This window comes from Sciurus vulgaris (genome assembly GCF_902686455.1).
Source record: "Sciurus vulgaris genome assembly, chromosome: 11".
Lineage (NCBI taxonomy): Eukaryota > Metazoa > Chordata > Mammalia > Rodentia > Sciuridae > Sciurus > Sciurus vulgaris.
In genome coordinates, this window is record NC_136472.1 from 6,774,156 (window position 1) to 6,796,021 (window position 21,866).

At 59.1% G+C, this 21,866-nt stretch overlaps 1 protein-coding gene across 2 annotated transcripts; it reads right to left on the minus strand.

Moving 5' to 3' along the window:
• Positions 1-1,332: 1,332 nt before the first annotated feature.
• On the minus strand, positions 1,333-20,577 carry GRK2 (G protein-coupled receptor kinase 2). Of its 2 annotated transcripts, none has more exons than XM_079103216.1 (21): positions 20,212-20,577; positions 10,213-10,289; positions 8,317-8,390; positions 8,125-8,226; positions 7,939-8,013; positions 7,725-7,786; positions 7,063-7,114; positions 6,776-6,867; positions 6,311-6,410; positions 6,153-6,231; positions 5,941-6,071; positions 5,630-5,724; positions 5,452-5,559; positions 5,186-5,252; positions 4,623-4,723; positions 3,701-3,767; positions 3,526-3,621; positions 3,133-3,295; positions 2,864-3,000; positions 2,670-2,780; positions 1,333-2,599 (listed from the first exon to the last, which is right to left on the minus strand). In XM_079103216.1, exons 1-21 carry the CDS (start codon positions 20,322-20,324, stop codon positions 2,435-2,437), a joined length of 2,067 nt encoding a protein of 688 aa, XP_078959342.1. In that variant the 5' UTR covers positions 20,325-20,577; the 3' UTR covers positions 1,333-2,434. The 2 variants fall into 2 exon arrangements, with proteins under 2 accessions (XP_078959342.1, XP_078959341.1); XM_079103215.1 differs by having other exon boundaries at positions 2,670-2,783; positions 20,212-20,576.
• Positions 20,578-21,866: the final 1,289 nt, after the last annotated feature.

The following is a 21,866-nucleotide window of genomic DNA, read 5'->3' on the forward strand; positions in this document are numbered from 1 at the left end:
AGTCCTCTTTTGACCTGCAACTTTCTGAGAGGCTGTCCCTTCCTCTTGCCTTCTTCAAGCCCAAATCTGGGAGGTCGTTCTCAGCCCCTGCCTTGGAATCCTGTCGTCTTGAACAGTTCCCCACTGGCCCGCCCTCCTGCAACTGCCTCTCAACTCTTCCACAGCCCCTTCTCACCCACCTTGACTCTCGAGTCAGGCTTCTCCCTGGTTCAGGGCCTGTCTTCCCTCACCATTACCCTGATGCCACCTCCAAGACATCTCTGGGCTCAGGTGTCCCATTAGAATGCTCATCCTCTTCCTTTCAGGTCAGCTGTGCTCTGAGTTGTCCTGCCTCTGAAAGGTGCTTCCCTGTGTTCCATCTCCCAGTCCCACCTCTCGTCACAAAGTCCAGCAGTTTCCTGCCCTTCCCTCTGGCCTTTCTCATCTCTTCCTCTGCCTATACCATCATGGGGATGTCCCTGTCTCCTGCCCTTGGCTCCTCTCCCAGCCATTCTTTTAGAGCCGGCCCTGTTAGAGCCTTCGAGAATCCCCCAGAGCGAAAGAAAGCTTAGACTCCCCTTCCATGAGGGCCCCCTGCTAGGTCAAGCTTGGCATTTTGAGTCTAGCTCCTTCCATAGTGCACTGTCAACTGGGCCACTTTTGAGCGTCTGGTCCCTCTCAGAAACATCCCCCCCACATCACTGCAGGTCCAGTTCAAAGGCCATTTCCTCCAAGACCCCTCAGTCCCCCACCCAGCCCATGCTGCCCAGCAGCTTTCCTCCTCTGGGGCCACACCATTCTTTGGCTTCAGTCTTTCCAGGGGAATCCTGTGGACAGGGCAGCAGCACACACCTGCCTCATCACCCCCCCAGGGACAAGGGGAAGAGGAAATGACTCCGGGGAGATGAGAGGCCTGCTGTGGGGTGCTCTCAGGCCCAGGGACCCCTACTGGGGGCTACAGTGAGGCCAGAAGGGAGTCCAAAACCAGAGAGGGCCAAGGACCCAGAGACCCCAGTATGGCCTAGAGGGCAGAGGTGCCCTGTTCCAGAGGAGGGAAACTAGCACAGTGCCTGATGAGCAAGGGGCTCAGTAAGGCTGAGGTGGCCCAAATCAGTCCAAATGGAGCCCCAAATCTGGGCTTGCCCACTCACCCAGGAAGTGGACAGGAGATCCCTACCCCAGGAGGTGGGTGAGGGAGTGGAGTACCTCATTTCAGCCCAGAAGAGGACTTAGGCCTGCCTGGAGACTGCTACAGCAGAAGGGGACCTAGAGCCACCAAGACCCCCCCTTCAGGTCCCAGTCTGGTGGAGGTAGAAAGGTGGTCACCAGACACAAAGAGTCCGAGCCAGTGAGTCAGGCACCATTTTTTATAAAAACGCATAGTATCATTTTCCACTCTAAAATCACATTCAAAAATCGGCAAAGAAACGCCCCGGGAGTGAGTAGACAAGAGGGGAGGGTGCCGACCCAGCCCCGGGGGAGAAGGCGCGACACCACACATGGCAGCGCGACTGGCACGGGGGGCATGCGGTGGGCAAGGCGGTGCCCGTGGGCAGTGGCACTGACAGGACATGGGCTGTGGGGCTGGACCGCCAGGGTTGGGGGCACACTGACTGGCCTGGGCGGGGAGGGCTGGCCCCAGCCGGAGCCCTCAGCTGTGCCACCCACCGCCTGCTGGCCTGCTGTGGTCCCGGGAAGGTGAGGCCTTGCCAGCCCAGGGCAGGGGGCACCTGGGGCCAGGCTTGGCTGGTGTGGCCCAACCCACAGGTGCCTTTCCATGGTCCTGAGCCTGGGGTTGGTGGGTAAGAGGAGGGCTGTGGGGAGCGTCTGCCAACGCCACCCTCCCGACTGAGCCCCAGTGTCCAGGGAAGGAGGAATGGGGTCAGTCAGTGACATGGGGGCTTTTCCTCAACGAGGGCCCAAGAGATCCAGTCACCACAGGAGGCCTTGGCAGCCAGGGAGACAAGGGCCCTCTCCTCACCACCAATGGCCAGAGGGCAGGACAGTGCAGGGCCCTGTCCCTCTATTGCAGGGGGGGCTGTGGTGGGAAAGTTCAAGTAGTATCCCTGTGCTATGCCCTCCCTGGGGTTGGGGACGCTGGGCCACCCGGCTGTGCCATGGCAGAGCACAGCCCACAGGGCCTGAGGTGGCACAGCTTGGTGAGGCTGCATCCCTGGGGAGGGTTGGAAGGGCTACTCGGGGCTGCCGCTGTCCCACAAAGAAAGATGCTGGGAGTGGGCGGCCCCAGGGATCAGGAGGGCGCTGGACAGTGGCCGGGTTGGTGGCAGCAGGAGCTGAGGCAAGCGGGCCCCTCCCTGGGGGCTGGGCCAGGCTGGGGCCACAGGAGATCACAATAATTACAAAATAAAACTTTTTCCGCTTTGCGGGAAAACAAATAATAAAAATTCGACAAAATAAATTAGAGGTTTATAAAAGGCGGCAGGCGGGTGGCGGGTCAGAGGCCGTTGGCGCTGCCGCGCTGCACCAGCGGCACCTTGCTGAGCTCCACCACGGGTGAGCGCGGCTTGTTCTTCATCTTGGGCACCCGCTGCACCAGCTGCTGGGCTTCACGGTAGGCATCTCGCAGCTCCTTCTTCCACTGCACCAGCTCGGGGTCACTCTGCACACGCCAGGCCGTCAGCCCTGGCCAGCAGCCCCGCCACCCTCCCGTACCAGGGCCCCCTACTCACATCGCACTGCAGGACAAACTGTTTGCCACCACGGATCTTGAGAAGGAGGCACTTGCGCTCCTTGATCTGTGTCTCCTCCACGGACTGGATCTCCTCCATGGTCAGCAAGCTCTGCTGCGGGGTGGCCAGGCGGTGAGGGGCAGGCCCATGGCCACCCCCATGCCTGGCACCCTGACCTTGCACCCGCTCCTTACCGGGGCCTCGCCCTCACCCCGCCACTCCAGCCGGTTGGGGAACAGGTAGAAGTACCGCCGCTGCCACTGGGTCAGGAAGGGGTTGCCCATCTTGGACATGTAGCCATGCATGATGCAGTCCTTGCCCAGGGCATAGTCTGCCACAAGAGACCAGAGAGGCAGGCTCAAGCCCAGGTTCAGATCTGTGTGGCCACTTGCTGGCTGTGGCCTTGGACGAGGGCCTGGACCCCAAGCCTGGTTCTCATTTCTACAGCAGCCGTGAGCCTCACCTTCCTCGTGGCCCAGCTGCTTGTTCTTGGCTTTCTTGCGGGCTTCCAGCCGGTCTGTCTCAGCGTTGATGGTGTCAAAGACGGTTTCTGCCACCTCCTGTTGCCACCGCTCCGAGATGGTGAGGGGGAAGTTGCGGTAGAGCTCCTGGTCACTGTCTAGTAGCTGCATCAAGCAAGGCCGCACCAATGGACAGAAGGTGCCAGGACATCATTAGCCACAGGCCTGCCCAGGGCCCTGGCATAGTGATGGTCTGTTCCAACCGCCACCCCCAAGGAGGTCTGGGGAGGAGGAAGTGTGGCTCACAGCTGACAGGGCCTCACGGGGGCACAGAGGGGCAGGAGCCTGCAAGGCCAGGCAGGGCCTCGGGTGTGAGGCCAGGCAAGTCCCAGTACCTTGATTCCTTTTGTGTCCTCCTCATCAAAGGAGCCAATGTCAAAGGCATCAGCTGCATTCACCTCCCCCCGTGGGGGGATCAGGGGGGGCGGGTACTGCAGTGGAACAGGGGTTGGGCTGTCAGCATGGGAGAGGGGCTACAGGGACCTTGCGCGACCCCAACCGGGTTGTTACCTTCTGCAGGAAGACCATCTGCCAGTCCAACGAGCGGAAAAAGGGGCTCTCCTTCACCTCCTGAGCCCTGTGGGAACACAGATGCCTGTGACCAGGGCTTGGTACCACCCAAGACTAGGCCAAGGGGTCAGGCTGAGCTCAGGCTTAGTTCTTGATTCAGCCACTTTCTGGCTCTGTGACCTTGGGCAAGTTCCTAAACCCTGAGCCTGCTTCCTCATCTCTAAGACAGGGGAACAGTAGTCCCCACATCTCAGGGTTGTTCAGTTTTATTTATTTTGGGAACTGGGGGCTAAACCCAGGGGTGCTCTACCACTAAGCTACATCCCCAGCCCTTTTTATTATTTATTTATTTATTTTGAGACAAGGTCTTGCTAAGTTGCTGAGGCTGGCCTCAAACTTGTGAGGCTCCTACCGCAGCCTCCCGAGTAGCTGCATGTATAGGCACATGCTATCACGCCTAGCTTATTGAGTTTTAATATGGGTGATTTAGTAACACACTGCCCAGCACTTAGTAATATTCAATAACCATAAAAAGATGCTTTTAGGGGCTGGGGATATAGCTCAGTTGGTAGAGTGCTTGCCTTACAAGCACAAGGCCCTGGTTCAATCCCCAATACCACACACACACACACACACACACACACACACACACACAAAGCTGCTTTTATCCTCCTCATCATCTTGGCTACAGGGCTGCTCTGGAAGCTGGCCTGGTTGGCTCCAGCAGCTCCATGTGCAGGTGGCTCTTCCACCCTGAGAAGCCTGGATGGTAATGGTCTGACCCACTTGTGAGCTCCTGAAAGGAGGCTGGGACCATGGAGGGGGCTCCCTCCATAGTGGGACACAGCCCTTGACTTAGGGGGCAAGCAGCCTGTAACAGAGACCCAGCACAGCTGCATGCCCAGGTAGCCAGAGTACTCACCCACGGCCCAGGCAGCCCAACCTCCGGTTGACATCCCTCTGCAGCAAACCCTCCAGCAGGGAGCGGAGTTCAGGGGAGAAGGAGTCTGGCAGCTCCACGGCCTTTAGGGAGAAGCAGGACACTGAGGGCTGAGGAAGAAGCCTGGCTCTGTGACCTTGGGCAAGTTCCTAAACCCTGAGCCTGCTTCCTCATCTCTAAGATAGGGGAACAGTAGTCCCCACATCTCAGGGTTGTTCAGTTTTATTTATTTTGGGAACTGGGGGCTGAACCCAGGGGTGCTCTACCACTAAGCTACATCCCCAGCCCTTTTTATTATTTATTTATTTATTTTGAGACAAGGTCTTGGGGGGTGGGGGGAGTTAGAGCTTCCTAACTGGCCCCCTACAAGCGTGAACTGTGACAATAGAGGGTGAGAGCCTAGAGCAAGAGATCTGCCTCGCAGGGGCGAAGGGGGACCAGAGTTCTGAGATCTCTACTGGTCAGTGAGAACCACAGTCATGACCTGAGCACCCACCAGAGCCCCCAGCACCCCTGCTGTCCCACATCAGGACCCTCATGCTCACCATTGTCAATGTCATACGGTCGATCTCGTGCTTGTCTTTGGTCTTGTGCTGCCGGAAAGGGCTGTGCCTAAGTGGGAGAAGTCAAAGACCAAGGTCAAAGGATAAGAACAGGGAAAATGACGTGGGCCACGTGAATGAGCCTCATCCAAAGCTGGGGTGGTGCCACCCTAACATCCAGGCAGTGGTGGGCGCCCCTCTGCTGCTTCCTCCTGGTTGGGGGAAGTCTCCAGGCCCGTCCCCACTGCCCACCGAGGGGCCCAGCTCACCCCCGCAGCAGCTTGAAGAGCATGCAGCCCAGCGAGAACCAGTCAGCACTGCTGTCATAGGCCACGCCCTTCTGCAGGACCTCGGGGGCCATGTAGCCATGGGTGCCCCTGCGGGAGGAAGGAGGCCGTGAGTGGGTGGGTGGGGCGCGGGGCAGCAGGGGCTGGCCAGGGCACTCACACGCTGGCATGGGGCTTCTTCTTGGAGAAGTCGCAGGCCAGGCCCAGGTCGGAGATGCGTACATGGCCGTGCTCGTCCAGAAGGATGTTGGCCGGCTGTGGAGGGAGCCCAGTGAGCCGCGCCCGGCTGTCTACACTCGAGAGAACTTGGGTACTGGAGACGAGGCCCAGGTGGGGTCTTCTCCTCCCTTCCCTAGTTGCAACCTGAACCAGGAAGTGGCCTTGCAGGGAGAGCTAGGGGCGTAACAGGAGGAGATGGGAGTCCCAGGCCAGGACCTAGGTGTGTGAGGACGGGCAGGGTGGGCACCTCACCTTCAGGTCCCGGTAGACAACGAAGCGGTTGTGCATGTGCTCCAGGCCCAGGATGATCTCCGCCGCATAGAAGCGCATGTCGGCTTCAGAGAAGACTCCGTGCTGGGACAGGTGGTAGTGCAGATCCCCGCCTGAGGGAGGCAGCCCAAGGGGGCAGCACTCAGCTTGCTGCCCCAGCTGGTCCCGGGGCCCCTGGGCAGCCCTGCACTCACCATTCATGAGATCCAGGATGAAGCTCAGCTTGTCGGGCGTGTGGAACGCATACGACATGCAGACGATGAAAGGGCAGTCCTATGGGGGAGGGGCTGTCAGCAGAGGCTGTGCAGTCACTGGCCCAGGTGCGGGGGCCCACCCAGGCGCCCCTGCTCACCCCAGTGCTGACGAGGGACAGCATGATACGCTCATTCAGGGCCAGGGTCTCCCCCTGCTTCATCTTGATGCGCTTCTTGTCCAGACACTTCATGGCGTACCTGCGGCAGGCGGGGAAGGAGGCATAGCTGTGGCCAACGCCCCCGGTAGGGCAGGGCCCCAGAGCTGCTTCCGACACCTCATGGGAAAGACTAGACACAGGACAAGCACGTGACAAAACCAGAACTTCAGAGAGGGCAGAAGGTGCTGGCAGGTGAGGAGCTCTGAGGAGCCTGCAGGAGGCGACAGCCCAAGCAAGACGGGGAGGAGGGGACAGCATGTGGCCCAGCTGAGACTGCCCATGCAGGGGCCTACAAGAGCCTGGGGCACTGGTCTCCCCCACAGCTCTTCCCCAGTACACCCAGGCCTTCCAGGTGTCCCTGTCCTCTCAGGCATCCGCCAAACGCCAGCTGAGCTGGGTGCTCACATCTTGCCCGTGTCTGCTTTCCGGCACCCGTAGACCTCACCGAAGCCCCCGCGCCCAATGATGCGATGCACGCTGAAGTCGTTCATGGTCAGCTGCAGGGTGGCAAGAGCTGGGTCACCGCGGGCTACCTGGGCTACACAATCACCTGCCCCCAGCTTCCCTCACTGGGATGCCAGCCCTAAGCCCACAGTTACCACTCCAGGGGCCAAAGGGCGGACTCCCCTGACTGCCCCCCCTGGCCAAGCTGTGGGCCCAGCTGGCTCTCCACGCCCACCAGCTCCACTCACATGGATGTTGAGCTCCACGTTCTTCCACTGGCAGAACCGTGTGAACTTATCGCTGTAAAGAAAGGAATCCAGGCTCAGGTAAGCCTCAGAGAGTGGGCAGAACAAGGCTGGCATGGGTCTGTCCCGCCCCACTGACGTTCCCTGGGATCGCAGCATGGGCCTCGGCCATCCAACTATGGTTCCTGCTGGGATCAGATAAGCTTAGAGAGGAGGGCACCCGGTTTAACCCGGACTTCCTGCTGCTACAGCCTCCCTGGGGCTCGGCATGTTGCTGCTTACATGCCTCCAGTGACGCAGAGCTCATTCCCTGTGAAGCCACCCACCCCATGGCTGGAGAGCTGTGACCCTAACCCGCAATGTCTACAACACCATGCCGACTGTTGTGCGGCCCCAGAGGGCAGGGTGCACTCCACGACCTGGATGCTCCTCAGGCCAGGCAGCCTGGCAGGGTGCTGTAGAGACCAGGGCAAAGATGCACGGGTGATCCAGGGACAGGCCTGAGGAGTCTGGTACTGAGAGGGCAGGTGGGAGGAGATGACTCGGAGCCTATCTGACCTCCAGGAGCTTCTGCAGCAGGTAGTGAAAGGCCCAGTCCCTCCTCCTCATGGCCTTCTGTCCCCTCTGAGAGGTTTCTTCCTCCCCTCGCGGGGCCCCGCACTCACCTCTCGATGAATTTCTGGAACACATCTCCTCGGAGGTTGTGACAAATCTCCTCAATGTACGGCTGCAGAGGGAGCTGGAAGTGGGTGACTGGGCCCCTCAGGTGGTGGCTGCCCAGGCCCCACCCCCAGCTGCCCACGCTCCTGGATCTGGGGCGGTCTCAGAGGACCCTGGTGGGGTTGGGTGGGGCCAGCAGGACATAAGCCCAGCACACACCTGGAAGAGATCTGGAGGCACCTGCTTCTTCACCAAGTGGCCCTGGACGTGCTCAGTGGCACTCTTTGAGAAGGGCTAGGGAGGACAGAGTTGGCCATGAGTCCTCCCCAGCCTTTCCTTCCCTTCTGCACTCCAACAGCTCAGGCAGCAGAGCCACTGGGGAGATTCGGGCTTGTGGCTACTCACGTGCGAGCAGGCCAGCAGCTCCTTCATGATGTAGGCATCGAAGATCTCCCGGCTCCGGGCTACACGCTCCTCCTCTGTCTCCAGTTTCTCGTATTTCTTGATCTGGAGGACACAGGGCAAAGATGCCAGGTGGCGCACAGACACAGAGCAGGGTTGAGCCGACTACCTGCCCTGGGCCAGGCCCCACCTCACCTCCTCATAGAACTCCACCAGGGGCTTGGCCTCCTCCAGGTGGTTCAGGCAGAAATCTCGGAAGAGCAAGTACCCTGAAAGAGACCAGCTGGGTCACCCTGAACCACATCTCCTCCCGGGATCTTCCTGGATGAAGTGAATTTGGGGCTCCCTGGGCAGAACCGGCCAAGACAGCAGCAGAGGTGGTCCCTGTCCCAGGCAGGGGTTGGGCAACACGGCCGCTATGGCTGCTGCCAACCTGAAGCTTCCCAGCCTTGAGGCTGGGCGGCGCTGTGCTGTCCTTCCCAGAACCTGCCTCTTAAGGAAGTGGCAACACACAGTGCTGCAGAGGCAGGATTGGCTCTGGTGCCAGGAGCCCTGTCGGCATCCAAGCTCACAGGCCTCATGCCCCCTCTTGAAGCTACACCACTCACTGGTGGGCCAGGCAGATGCAGACAGATGCATCCAGACAGGATCCTGCCGGGACCTCTGGTACCCGAGTCAGGCTGCAGGGGCGGCTCTGAGGGAGGCCCCTTTCACCTCCCCTGCCCCTGCCCCTTCCACACATGGCCGACTTTCACAGCAGCCCTAACAAGGAGGACAGGCTAGATGGGGGAGCTGAGGCTCAGGGAGGTCTGTCAGACACACAGCATATGCCAGAGGCATGAGCGGGGACTCTGGGCTCGGCAGTGGCAGGTTCCTGGGAAGGTGGGCTGGAGGGTGGGGGCTTCAGAGCCGGGCATGGAAGGTGATGGGCAACAGCGGAATGGAGAAGTGAGGGGGCTCCGGAAGGGCACCCTCACGGCTCCCTGGGAGCGGGGCTGAGGCCTGACCCCAGAGCAGCTGTGGGAGGACCAGAGCTCAGGGCAGCCCTGCTCCTTCCTTGGCCTCCAGCTGACGTAGGTGACAGCGCTTGAGTTGGTGGCTTTCCACACTTCTCTGGGGACAGTGTCCTCATATTGTCAATGCCCTCCACTGCCTGGGCACCTCTGTTTGAGTCTGTAGCTATCCTTTCTGACAAGGACAGCTGAGCCTTTTAATGTAGTGCCTTCGAGTAACTTGTGAATGGAGTTCCACAGCAGGCAAAGTGCTCCTATAGACACTACCCTCATCCAACCCTGACAGTCCTGGGCAGTGGAGCTCATGAGTCCCATTTCCCAGATGAGGAGAGGCTCAGAGATGTGAAGCAACGTTCCCAAGGTCACAGAGCATGGGCCCGGGACCCAAAATGTGTGCTTCCTGGCACACTGACACTTCAAGACCGACCTCCACTGCCTGATCTGGCCAGGCCACTCCCAGATCCTGCTCACGGGAAGGCTGGGAAGGCTGAGAAGGCCCGGCCGAAGCAGAGCTGGGGGCTAGAGCTGCTCCCCTGAGTCCTGGGCCCTGGGCCCTGCTGGTGAGCAGACTCATGGAGCTTCCAAGACAGGAGGCACCGGGAAGAAGGGTGAGGGGTGCACAGAGGCAGGTTGTGCAAAGGGCCTTGGGGGTGGGGTGGGGCCACCACAGCTGGGCAAGCGCCACAGGAAGGGCCCCGCCTCTTCCTGTCAGCTCTACCAACGGCCCAGAGCAGCTGTGGCTGGGCCAAGGGGAAGCTGCAACTCTCAAAAACAAAAACCCCAAAGGGGGAACTTCCCTGGCGGCTCTAGAAGACCACTGGGCCCCGTCCCCTCCCCATCACGGGGCTCCCTGGGCTAACAGCCAGGGGCTGGCAGATACAAGGGTGGCAGCTCCCTAGGGAGCAGCCCCTGCAGCCACCTTGCCCAGTGGGTGGGGAGCTAACCCGCCAGGTAGAGGGGACACAGCCCAGTCAGCTGGGGGTGGTGACAGGATATCAACTCAGGGTTCTCCTTGGGGGTCTGGGCAGCTGGACAGGGTGTGAAGTTCCTGGGCTGGCAGGACCACAGCTGCACTCACCCAGCTTCTGGGAGAAGATCTTCTCGAAGGTCACCTCTCCCCGGTCCTCCAGGTACTTCTGCATAACACTGCGGATGCTGCACGGCAGAGAGGCACAGTGAGCAGGGCCCGTGCCCGTCCCTCCCCTGCCCAGAGCCTGAGTTGAGCCACTGCTGGTGGGAGGTGGCTGCTCCTGACGGTCTAGTCACCAATCCTGACCACAGGTCACAGCAGATGGACCCAAGGAAGCCTGCGCCCTTCCTGCTCAGCAGCCCACCACCTGCAGAAGTCCCAGGCTGCCAGCACTGGCTTTGGGACTCCGGCCACACTTGATGGCCAGGGTTCACCCACTGGCAGGTGAACAGATACACAAAATGCACCCGTCGATCATCCATATGATGGCGTATTATTCAGACACAAAAAGGCGCAAAGCACTCGCATGCGTGGCTCAACTGAACCCTGCCATTTATGTCACATGAAAGAAGACAGTCACAAAAGGCCAGATCGTATGACTCCATGCATGCGACTGTCCAGAACAGGGTAATCGACAGAGACAGGGCAGGTCTGCTGTTGCAGGCTAGAAGGGAAGGACGGGCCTGTCAATGGGCAAGAAGTCCCTTTTTGGGGCGATGGAGACGCTCTGGCCTTGCAGGGGTGCAGGCTGCACCACATCATGAATGTACCAAGGCCACCGCACCACACCGTTGAAAGTGATGAACTTCACATTGTATGGATTGGCTCTCGACTTAAAAAAATAGTTCAGGGGTAAAAAAAGCTGGCCTCAATGGTCCATAATGGTCGGAACAAAATGTGGGGTGGACGCTGGGCTTCCTGCTGGGGGCTACAGCCAAGGGTCTGACCGCTGTGCCCTGACACCAGCCCCACACTCGCATCTATTTTTCACCTTACCCCTGAGCAAGGCCTGGGAGAGCCACCAGGTCACGCTCCAAGCTCCAGATGCCATCTTGCTGTCCCCACTCCCCTCTTCTGGGCCATCTTTAGCCCAACCTTGCCAGCCTGTCCCAATAGCCAGCTATGGTCACATTTGGCTCTCACTAAGCTGGGCTCCTAGGGTAATGCCCAAATGAGGGCATGTGATGACCGGACATGCTGGGCATCACACTCAAACCCTGGCCTGCTCACATGGCCCTGAAGGCTGTGCAGGCTGCCAGCCGGCCTCCAAGGAGGATCTGAAGCTGGTGAGGATTCAGAGCCACAAGCCCAGGCTCTCTGTGCTTGGAATACACCCCTCCTAAGCCTCTTGGTGCCTCTCTCCTGCCCGCTGAGAGTCCAACATGAGCCAGCCTGGTCACCCAGACTGTAGTCAACCATTAGGGACTTGAGGCCTGAGCACAGCACACGAAACCCACCCTACCCTGCAGGCACCCTGCCGAGATCACAGGCCTGGGTCTGTGATATTACACAGCATGAGCCAAAGGCTGCGTGGGCCTCATGGTCTGTGAGGAGAGGCTCAGAGGGTAGGCGCCTGGCGGGTGGGGAGGCCAGAACTTCGCTGGGTTCCTAAAGTGCAAACAGGATGTCACCAGGTGGTGAATCCCAGGTCACCGGGGGGCCGGGGTGACAGGTGAGGAACCACCAGCCCAGGGACAGAGGAGCAAAAAGCCCACAGAGCAGGGGGGAAGCATAACAAAGGACAGAGGGAAGGCAGGGCCTTGGGTGCTGGGAAGACTCAGCCAGGGACAGTCCCTGCCTGGCTACCACTGGACAAAGCCCAGACAGATGCACTCACACAGGAAGGAGGTGGCTCGGGCTGCCAGGTGGCAGGAGGAGAGTTTGCTGGCCTGCCCTATGGAGTGGGCCCAGGGCACTGCAATGATGAGGCTCCATCCCGCACAGTGATGAAACTTGTAATGCTAGCGGCTCAGGAGGCTGAGGCAGGAGGATCTCAAGTTCAAGGCCAGCCTCAGCAACTGAGCAAAAACCCTGTCTCAAAATAAAATCCTACGCAGGGTTGCGGACATGGCTCAGTGGCTAAGCGACTCTAGGTTCAATCCCTGGTACCAGAAATTTAGAAAAGAATGTGGCTCCAGTGGGGGCAATGGGACCCAGGGCCTGCTGCCCTACAGCCCTCATTAGGAGCATCACCCACAATCACGAGCCCACAAAGCTGCTGTAAACACAATCCTGACGCTGTGACCCCTCACCTGCCCCCACTCTCACAGGCTAGGAGACACCATGACCTCCCAGCTGCCTCTGACAGGAAGTAGGGCCCTGATGACAAGGACAGGCGCTGGCCACCCTGTGTTTCCGTTCTGAGACTCCTTCGGAACAGACCCTGTCCAGCAGGGAAAAGAGGAGCTGTTGGTCCAGGGCCTGGCATCCCAAGACCCCAGCACCCCCATGATGCCTCCTCAGAGGACATTCTCTGAAAACCAGAAGGGTATGCGAAGCCAGCATGGACCCTGTTGCAGGCCACACACTGGTCATAGCACCAGCCCCACCTTGTGGGACTCACATGGACCCAGGAGACCAGGACAGAAACCAAGTCTCCCACGGTTTCACACACAGCAGGAGCTTGGCAAGTCTGTGAAACGGAGACTGAGACCCCTGCTCTGGGGCTGCAGAGGAGACCTGAGCAGAGAGGTCCTGGGCCCAGCTGGCATGTGTCAGAGGCCTGAGACCTGGCAGAAGGACACAGCTGCACAGAGCCCAGGAATCTGTGAGGCCTGTGCCTGGATCTCACCTGGAGTGATCCAGGAAGGCAGGACCATTCCCAACCCTGGGCTCAGCTCAGGGGGCTCTGCTTCTGCACCTGGTTCTTGCGCTCTGGGATATTTCAGTCCAAATGAAAGGGAATGAGGAAAAGCCATAAAGAGGGGGAAAAATAACAAACTGACATCTCCCATGGCAGTGGAGAGTCAGGTGAGATGGACAGACAGGTAGATGCAGATGATAGGGAAAGCAATTCCAGCTGCCAGGGGGACCCCACCAGGAGCAGGGTATGGCCCTGGGAATGGGGAAATGGGGCCTCGCTGGGAAACCCTCTGAAGCCCCACAATATCTTCCTGGGAACCTGCACAAATGGTGCCAGCTTGGCCCAAGAAATACCCACCCAGGAGCCAGGAAGTAGCCACTGCCACTTCCTACCATGTGGCTCAGAGTGGCCGCAATAGACACGCAAAGGCCCTCATGGGGAAACGCGTTGGTAAGACCTGCCTGCTATAGCCAGGGGACCTGCCAGGCAGGGCCTTCTACTTCCCCAGGAGCTCTGCTGTGGCCCAGGCCCAGAGCACAGCGGGAAGCAGGACCCCAGGCCAGAAGCCAGCCCTCCCCTCAGAGCCACGCCTGAGGCGGCCACAGCATTCTTCCCTGCCCACAGCACTTCATTTTCTTCCTTTAAAAAAAAAAAAAAAAAAAAGGCTTTTTTAAATAAAATAAACAACCCCCCAAACCAAACACAAGGTCAGGCCTGAGCAGAGTCCCTGAATATTAGGCCCATTAGGCCCCCAAAGCTGCAATTTTAGGGTTTCCTGTCCATCCCCAGGGGGCTGGTGGCCAAGGAAACAGGCAGGTTAGAAACACGTGTCACTGGGGTAAGCTCCTGCCGGGGTGGCAAGTACGGGTGCATGGGAGGCAGAGTGGCCTCCTGGGCTGGTCACCTTCATCCTAGCACTGGCTACCTGATGCTGGCAGAGTGAGTGGCAACATGCCCAGAGTGGCATCCCTGCCATCATCCAGGTCAACAACCCCATATCCAGGGGTGCGTGGCCCCCATGATCCACTCCAGACCTTCAAGAGAACCAAATGTGCCAGGTGCAGTGGCGCACGCCTATAATTCCAGCAGCTCAGGAGGCTGAGGCAGGAGGATCACGAGTTCAAAGCCAGCCTCAGCAACTTAGCAAGGCCCTAAGCAACTCAGCGAGACCCTGTCTCTAAATAAAATACAAAAAAGGGCTGAGGATGTTGCTCAGTGGTTAAGTGCCCCTGGGTTCAATCCCCAGTACTCCCCCCAGAAAAGAGAGAGAGAGAGAGAGAGAGAGAGAGAGAGGCCTGAACGCTCTCGGCCCAGAAGGCCCTAAGCTTCCCTGTGCCTGAAGTCGGATGGTGCCAGGGCCTAGGTTCCAAATGGCTGGCCCCACGTCCTTCCCGGGAGGCCCAGGTCCAGTTTCCTCATTTGCAAAATGAGGATGTTAGGGTTACACTGCACTGCCCTCCAAGTGGCCACTCAGAAAGCCTGGGAGGACACAGCAGAGGGGACACTCTGGAGGTGCCAGGCCTGCTGGGCCGCCGTCAGCTCATGTCCCGCCTCCTGGGCCATGGGAAAGCTGCCCAGGCCTCTCTCCCTGGCACCCACAGCTCACCGCCAGGCTGCTGCTCCTTGTATTCGGACACTAAGTGGTCTTGTTCAGGTCTAAATCCCACATTTACCACGTGCTCAGGGGAAGAGACCAGTGGCCAGGTGAGCTCCTAGTGGCCGGCTGTGGCCGAGGCTGGGTCCAGGGGCAGGAGCTGATGTGCGCACAGGGCCTGCCCCTCCTCTGAACGTCAGAGCAGCTCCGAGTGTTCCCCTCGCTGCACCAAGGGCCCAGTGGGCAAGTCTGATGACTGCCTCTCAAAGGATCCAGGGCATGGTGGCACAGAGGTGCAGGTGCTCAGGAGGCAGTCCAGCTCAGGTGGCAGCGAGCTGCTCACTCCCCAATCTCCCCCCCCCCCCCCCCGAAGCCAGGGTGCTTTCATGGCTCTGAGGGGCAGACCTGGCCCAACTCTGGGGAGAACTTCCAGTACATTCTAATACCACATGGTTCAGAAGAAGAGCAAGTCCCATGCTTTGTGGTGCAGTGGCCTACCTAGCATGTTGGTCTGAGACCTTACAGGTGGCTCCTACTCGGGGTCAGGGATAGCAGCTATGTGGACTCAAAGGACCTGCTGGAGTTGAGGCAAACGCCTACTTCTTTTTTAAACCAAGGCTGGGCCACTGACCAGGAGCCCATAATGAGTGCAGCCAACCCAAAGTCCTCCCCAAGAAGCACCTCTCAGCCCTTCCCCCAACCTCCACATAAGTGCTGGGTGCAGGTCTCAGGGGACCCTGGCCTGTGCCCAGTCTCTGCCCTGGCTGCCAGGGCTGCAGGAAGCAGCAGTGTCCTCTTGGGAGCACATCAGGCTGGGAGAAAGCCTTGGCTGGCAGGGGCTGTGGTCTGGTGTTCTTCGTGTGACAGTGATGCTACTATTGCGACCTGCCACAATCGGACAAGCTGGAGAGGAGGCTGCAGGAGCCATGCTGGGAACGCCATGCTCTGGAGATGTCAGTTAACCAGCCTGTGGCTGCACTTGAGGTGCTCTCCTGTGGCATTTCCAGGAAACCTGGCACCGAGGTGCCAGCAGGAGGAGGAAGTCCCCTGGGACTTCTTATTAATATTTCTCAACGACTTTCCCTGGGGCTGAAATGTACCTGGAGTTCAAGAATGGGGCCACTACCAAATGGGAAAGACCGATCCTGATTGCCAAGTCCTAGCTAGTCCATGGCCAAGGAAAGAAAATGACCGGTGGCCCTGCACACATGATCCCTGTCTATAGAAGGCCGGCCTCCCAGGCTCCCTTGAAGGGATGCACAGAAAGAGGCAATTTGGTGGCCTCATCCAATGTCACCAATGTGACATAAGCAGCAGCACCTTACAGGGAGACGGAAATCTGCCACCCTGTTAGCATGAGCCAAGAACAAACTTCCAGAGCTTCTTGCCCTGCAGTTCTCAGGAGGGGGATGTCCCTACTGCAAACCCAGGATAGCTTTCAGAGTTGGAGAACTGCCCCCGCCCACGTCACTGCCAGAACACCCATTTCTGCGGTGTCGCTGCTGCCCTTTGCTGTGAGCAGCAATGCGGAGAGGAGATGCTGTTCCAGAAAAAAGCTGCAGCCAAACCCCTCACTTTCAGAATTTCATTTGAAATAGACTAGAAATAACTTGAATGTAACTCCAACCAGAGGAGGAAACGGACCTTAGGAGCCAGAGGGGAGTGGGGAGGGGCCCCAGGAAGCCGGGGCAGGTATGATGGAGGCTGAACACTCCTCAAAGACAGTCACGTGCTCCTGGCTCCTGATGTTTGTTCCATAATAACCTAGAAGCAACAGCCACTTGCCGAACCCACCAGGCCCAGGGCCCCAGGGCCCCAGGGCCCCAGGGCCCAGCCCTCTGCACAGGAACCTCGCACAGGGAGGAAACGCAGCTGTGGAGCAGGGCAGGCCTGCACCTGCCCTCCAGGGAACTTACTGCTAGGGATTGATGGTGCATTGACAGGACACACCATTCCTGGGTTGCCAAAGCGCAGATTCCCGTGCACAGATCCCGGCCTATATGCTTACAGTCCCTTCAAATGCATTCACCGAGGGAACCAGTGGGTAAGCCAGCAACTTAATGGCAAATCTCTGAAACCCCCGGCTCTGGAAAGGAGGACAGATGGGAAAAGACTTCCCAGAGACCCGTTCCTGGGAAACAGCAGTGGCTTCAAAGGCCCTGAGGGAGTGACTGCCGAAAAGATAATCTTGTTTTCAGGGGCAGGAGGGGGAGAGCGCAGCTACTGGAGTGGAAAGTTCTGGGTAAAAGAGAACGGCTCTGGCGGCAGCAGGGTTTCGGCTGGTGATGGAGAAGTGAAGGGAGGAAGGAGGGCAAAAGCCCTCCCTGCACCCCTTCCCCCACTAAGGGAGGCAGGAAGTCCTGGCTGCGAAGGGTTAACAGGAACGAAGAGGCAGCAGAAACAGTGGAGGAAGAGCACAGGGTCTGGGGAGGCAGGGAAGCCAGAAAGGGGCTGGCAGGAGGAAGCTGAGGTGGGGGAGGGACCAGGAAATAGCCCAGGGAAGGAGGCTGCAAGAGGCACGGGCTCCCACATGCTGCTGCTGGGCCTGCCCCTGTCACCAGGGAGGGCAGGGGTGCCTCCTGGGACCGCCCAGGCAGGGCTCCTCAGCCAGGAGCCCAGAGATTAATTACATGAGGCCTCAGTGGTCATATTAAGCAAATGATGATAATTACAAGACTGTGGTGGCGGCTGCGGCAGCGGCCAGGAGAGATGGCAGCTCCTTTGGGGTGAAGTCAGACCACAGACCCTGAAAGCTGGAGGGGTGCGCGGAGGTCGTCAGTGAAGGGCAGCCCTGTCATTTTACTGGGGCAGAAACCGAGGCAGGCCCGGCCAGGATGAGGGACCTGCCTGGGGCCACATGAGCAGGTGCTGCAGCGGGATGAGGAGCCAGGTCTCCTGCCTTCCAGCTACACAACAAGGTCAGAAGTGGGTCTGCTTCCTCAGATCCTATGGGCGACAGAAGGGGAGGTCCCTGTGCCAAGTCAGAGTGGCACCATGCCCAACTGCTCCAGCTCCCCAGTCCTGGGAAATCAGGGCTGTGATGCCAGCCCCGCTCCGGCCAACCCAGAAGCCCGGGCACCAGTCATAGAGGTTGACAAGATGGAACTACCCCAAGGTGGGAACAGCTCCCAAAGGCACCCTATCTTGGGAACAAATCATGGCTTCTCCATGACTCTGACCTCGTGGGTGTTGGGAAGACAGGACCCTATGTCTGATGGGACCCCTAGCATGGCACTACCGTCTCCGGATACTAGCTTTGCCAAAGCAACTTGGTTCTCCATTTTAGCCGACAGGAAGGAGCCTGGGCCTCGTGAACCATGACAGCTGCTGGCACCAGGGGCTGCCCTGCTGTGTCCAAGACATCACCCCAGACCCACAGCTCCCCAGACAAGGGGTGCCAGTCAGCCCATCCCACAAACTATGGACGAGAGCACAGGTGTACACAGGTGGGTGGCAGGGGAGAGCCAATCCCAGGTCTCCTTTGTTACTAGCACAAGTCTCTGCCTCACTCTGGGCCACAAGAGCTTCGACTGTTAAATGGGAAGAAAACCATCCACTGGGCCTGCTTCCCACAGCTGTGAAAAGGATAAAATGCAGTAAAAAGCACTTTGGAAACACACAAGTATTGGGCAAATGTAAGAGAGTCACCAAGGGCAGTAGGTATGTGACCAAGGGGAGTGCAAAGCCATGGCCAAGGGTGGTATGCTTTTCAGTGCAGAATGCCTGGCTACTGCAAGGCAGCACATGACCCTTGCCTGGCCTCAGCACTTAGCATGTTCAGTGCTGGAAGCTCCAGGCCGTTTGCTCAATGTCATGCAGCTGAATGTGACCTGTGAGAGATCCTGTGATGCCCGCTGCTCCCCTAAAGCTCACAGCCTGCCTCTTTTCTGCTCAGGACTAAGAGCTATCACTCAGTTCTGATATTTCTTGAGTAACTACTACAAGCAAGGCTTAGCCTTATCAACTTTACGGGTTGCCTTTTGGATCAACTGAGATGACTGATGTCAAAATAAATAATGAATTATAACTTCCATTCTTATCATCACTATCGTATCATCACTACCTCGGACAGAGAGTGCATAGGGAAAGAGGAAGGCCTCCTTTCTCACGGTTCTAACACACCTGCAGAGCCAACCCAAGGCGGGGCAGTCAGGAGTGATGCATTCTGGGGAGTGGTAACCTAAATGCAGAGAGTTCCAGAAAAGGCCCCACCTCACACTTTGCAGAAGCCCCACCGGCAGGAGGTTCAGGAGGCTATGGCCTTCAAGGAGAGCCATTCAGGGCCCTAGAGGTTAACTGCCTTGTTTTCTCCCTCCTGGCTTTGTCATTTCTGAACTCATTTTTGTCCTAACTGTCGCTGCTCCCTGGACAGCCCCAGCTGACAGTCTGGTTCCTGTTTTGAGAAATCTGATTGCGAGCGTCTTAGAAAAAAAAAAAAATGGGCCCCAACGGCCTTTTCAAAACGCAGACTAATTTTCCTCTCCCAGGACTGGTATTCAGTCAATCTGAAACCCAGAGAGCAGGCATGGGAGAGGGGGATGGGGAGAGACCCAAGCAGGGCACCCCCTGCAGCTGCGTGTCCTGCCTCAAAGGCTGAAGACACCAGTCACTGCTCTTATTTCACACCATACACATTTCACAAATGTGAAAACAGACCCAGAAGTGGGAAGGGTCTTGTTTGAAGTTGCATGATAAGACCACAGCAGCTGGAACAGACCCAGGTGCCCAGCCTGATGGAGTACCATAGGCAACTCTCAGGCATGTGCAAGGAGCTGCTGGGACTGACCTCACCTCACAAGGGATCCTGGTGGGTGGGTACACCTGCTCTCACAGATGCAGGGCATCCAGGCCCCAGCTCAGACTGGAGTAGTGGACAAAATGTAGAACTAGAAGCCGAGAGCCCAGCTTCTAGTGATGATGGTGGCCAGGAGTTACCTTGAATTATCTAGGTGATGCTAGGCAGACCACTTATTTCTGGGGCTTCAGCTTCCCCACCTGTTCCATGGCACAACATCACACCTGTCCTACCCACCTCCTGGGTTCAAACAATGGGACAACTCTATTCCACCATAAGATGCGGGACAAGCCCCAGATACCGCTCACATCCTGTCGGCGTCTGCGACGACATCCCGAACAGTTTAAAGTTTGACACCAGTGCGATGAATCCGTCGTATTACAGAGGTGGCAGCCACGGGTCAGCTGCCGCAGGTGTGCGGGGACGTCCCCTGGTCAGTGGTACCCAGTGGTACGTGTGCAGGGGAGAGGGTGAAGCGGGAGCTCCCCACCTGAGCGCAGCTCCCTGGGATGTGGCACCCCACAGCATGGTACCCACCACCTAGGCGCCGTCCAAGCACTACCAAGCCCGGCCCCGGCGGGGACCCCAGCAGACTCGCTCCCCGGCCCGCAAATCTCACACAAGCGTGGACCGGAGGGGAGAGGATGGGGCAGCGGAAGCCCCGAGGGGCGCGGGTCCGCGACGCGGTCGGACAGAAGGGTGAGCGGAGGCAGGCCAGGGGAGGGTGTCGGGCAGCGCCGGGGCCTGGGGGGCGGCCGGGCCACGCTGACAGCGACCAGGCGGCGGCGAGAGGCACAGGAAGCGGGGGGCGGCCCTGGAGCGGCGCGCCCGGCTCCGGCGCGCGGGGCCTGGGGCTGCGGGGGCCGAGGGGCGCGCGGGGCCTGGAGCTGCGGGGTCGCGGCGCGGCGGCCTCACCTGGGCTCGGGCAGCAGGATCTTCTTGCTGGCGCGCGCGGCCGGCGTGGCCTTGCTCTTCTCCATGGCCATCAGGTAGCTCACGTCGGCCAGCACCGCCTCCAGGTCGGCCATCTTGGCGGCGGCAGCGCTGCTCCTCCCGCCGCCGCCGCTCGCTTGGCTCCCGCTCGCTCGGCGCGCTCGGCCCGCCCGGCCCGGCCGCGCTCCTCGGCCCCGCCGCCCGCCGCCCGCGGCCCCGCTCGCCGCCGCTCACAGGCGGCGCCGCCCCATGGCGCCGGCTCGGGCCCGGCCGCGGCTCGCGCTCCGCTCCCGCCGGGACTGCAGTCGGGGCGCCGCCGCCCGCGCCCCGGAGCCGCCGCCGCCTCCGGCCCCGCCTGCCGCGCACAGCGCCAGCGAGCCGGCGAGGGGCCGGGCCGGGCGGGCGGCGGCGCGGGCGGGCGGCGCCCCCTGGAGGCCGCGCGCGGGCGGGCGGGCGGGGGCAGAGTCAGTCCCGCGGGCCACCCGGTGTGGCGACCCCAGCCCCAGCTCAGACACCGGCCCAGACGCAGATGATGACCACGACCTCGGACCACATCTCTGGATTCCAGACTCCACAACGGGCCCCGGTGCTGACCCCAGACGTGGACGGCGACAAGAACTCTGGACACTGACCAAGACCCCAGACCCAGACTTCAGAACATGACCCGGAGACTTGGATCTCAGACCCTGACTATAATCCCAGACTCCCTCCCTGACCTCGACACCACAGTCCAACCTGACACTACTTGGATAACTACCTTGGATAACAACCCTGACTTCAGTGTCCAAAAGGGACCCCAGACTCAGACCTTGGAAACCCACCTTGGACCTTAGGTCACAGCCCGGGATCCCAGGCCCCACACCCAGACCTCAGGCTGACCCCAGGCCTCCAAAACACCTCTAACCCCAGATCTCCAGTAGGACCCAGGATCCAGATTTTGAACCATAACCTTGATTGCAGTCCCAGACTTGGATCACTACCATGACTCTGAACCCTGGATTTGAGGTCAGTTCCCAGAACTGAACTTGGACCATGAACTCCAGACCAGAATCTTAGATCCAGCATCTAGAACTTAGACATCTACCCCAAGACACAGGACCTTAACAGGTCACCGAGAACACAAGACCTAATAAGTGTACTCCAGGTGTACATCAGCCCAGGTGTACATTCTGCTCCAAACTTGATCCTGACCCTAGGACTCCCTCTCAGGATCAAGGACCCTGTAGACCCAGGTACCTGGCCAGTACACTTGGCCCATCTCCTTTCCCAACACCACCCCAATCCAGAGACTCATTCATGACAATTTCACAGCATAGGGCTCAGACCTCCCACAGCCTCTCATTATTGCAAGGGGAACCCCCCGGGGTTGAGAGCCACTCAGCAGGTGAATCTGTGTATCTCAAGGCAGCAAGCAGCCCCATCTTAACATGCCCCTCTACGGAGTCCCTCTCTGCTTCTTAAGATGGCAGGACCCCTCCTCCCGGCCCGGACACAAAAAACTCCTTTCTCATGACAGTTCATGGGCCAAGTACCAGATACCTTTTGCTAAGTAGGAACCCCTTCCCTGTGCCCTTCTGGCACATTCTTTGATCAGCAGAGCAAATCAGAGATGGCAAGATCCCCTTGTCAGTGGGTGA

Bases quoted from the DNA above. Each gene is read 5' to 3' on its own strand.
- GRK2 (XM_079103215.1), bottom strand. From the start codon at position 20,324: ATGGCCGACCTGGAGGCGGTGCTGGCCGACGTGAGCTACCTGATGGCC. The intron at 8,227-8,316 runs GTGAGGTGGGGC...TGTGTCCTCCAG, and splicing joins TGGTGGAGTTCTATGAGGAG to ATCAAGAAATACGAGAAACT. The intron at 4,724-5,185 runs GTGAGCATGAGG...TTCTCCCTAAAG, and splicing joins ACCGTATGACATTGACAATG to GCCGTGGAGCTGCCAGACTC.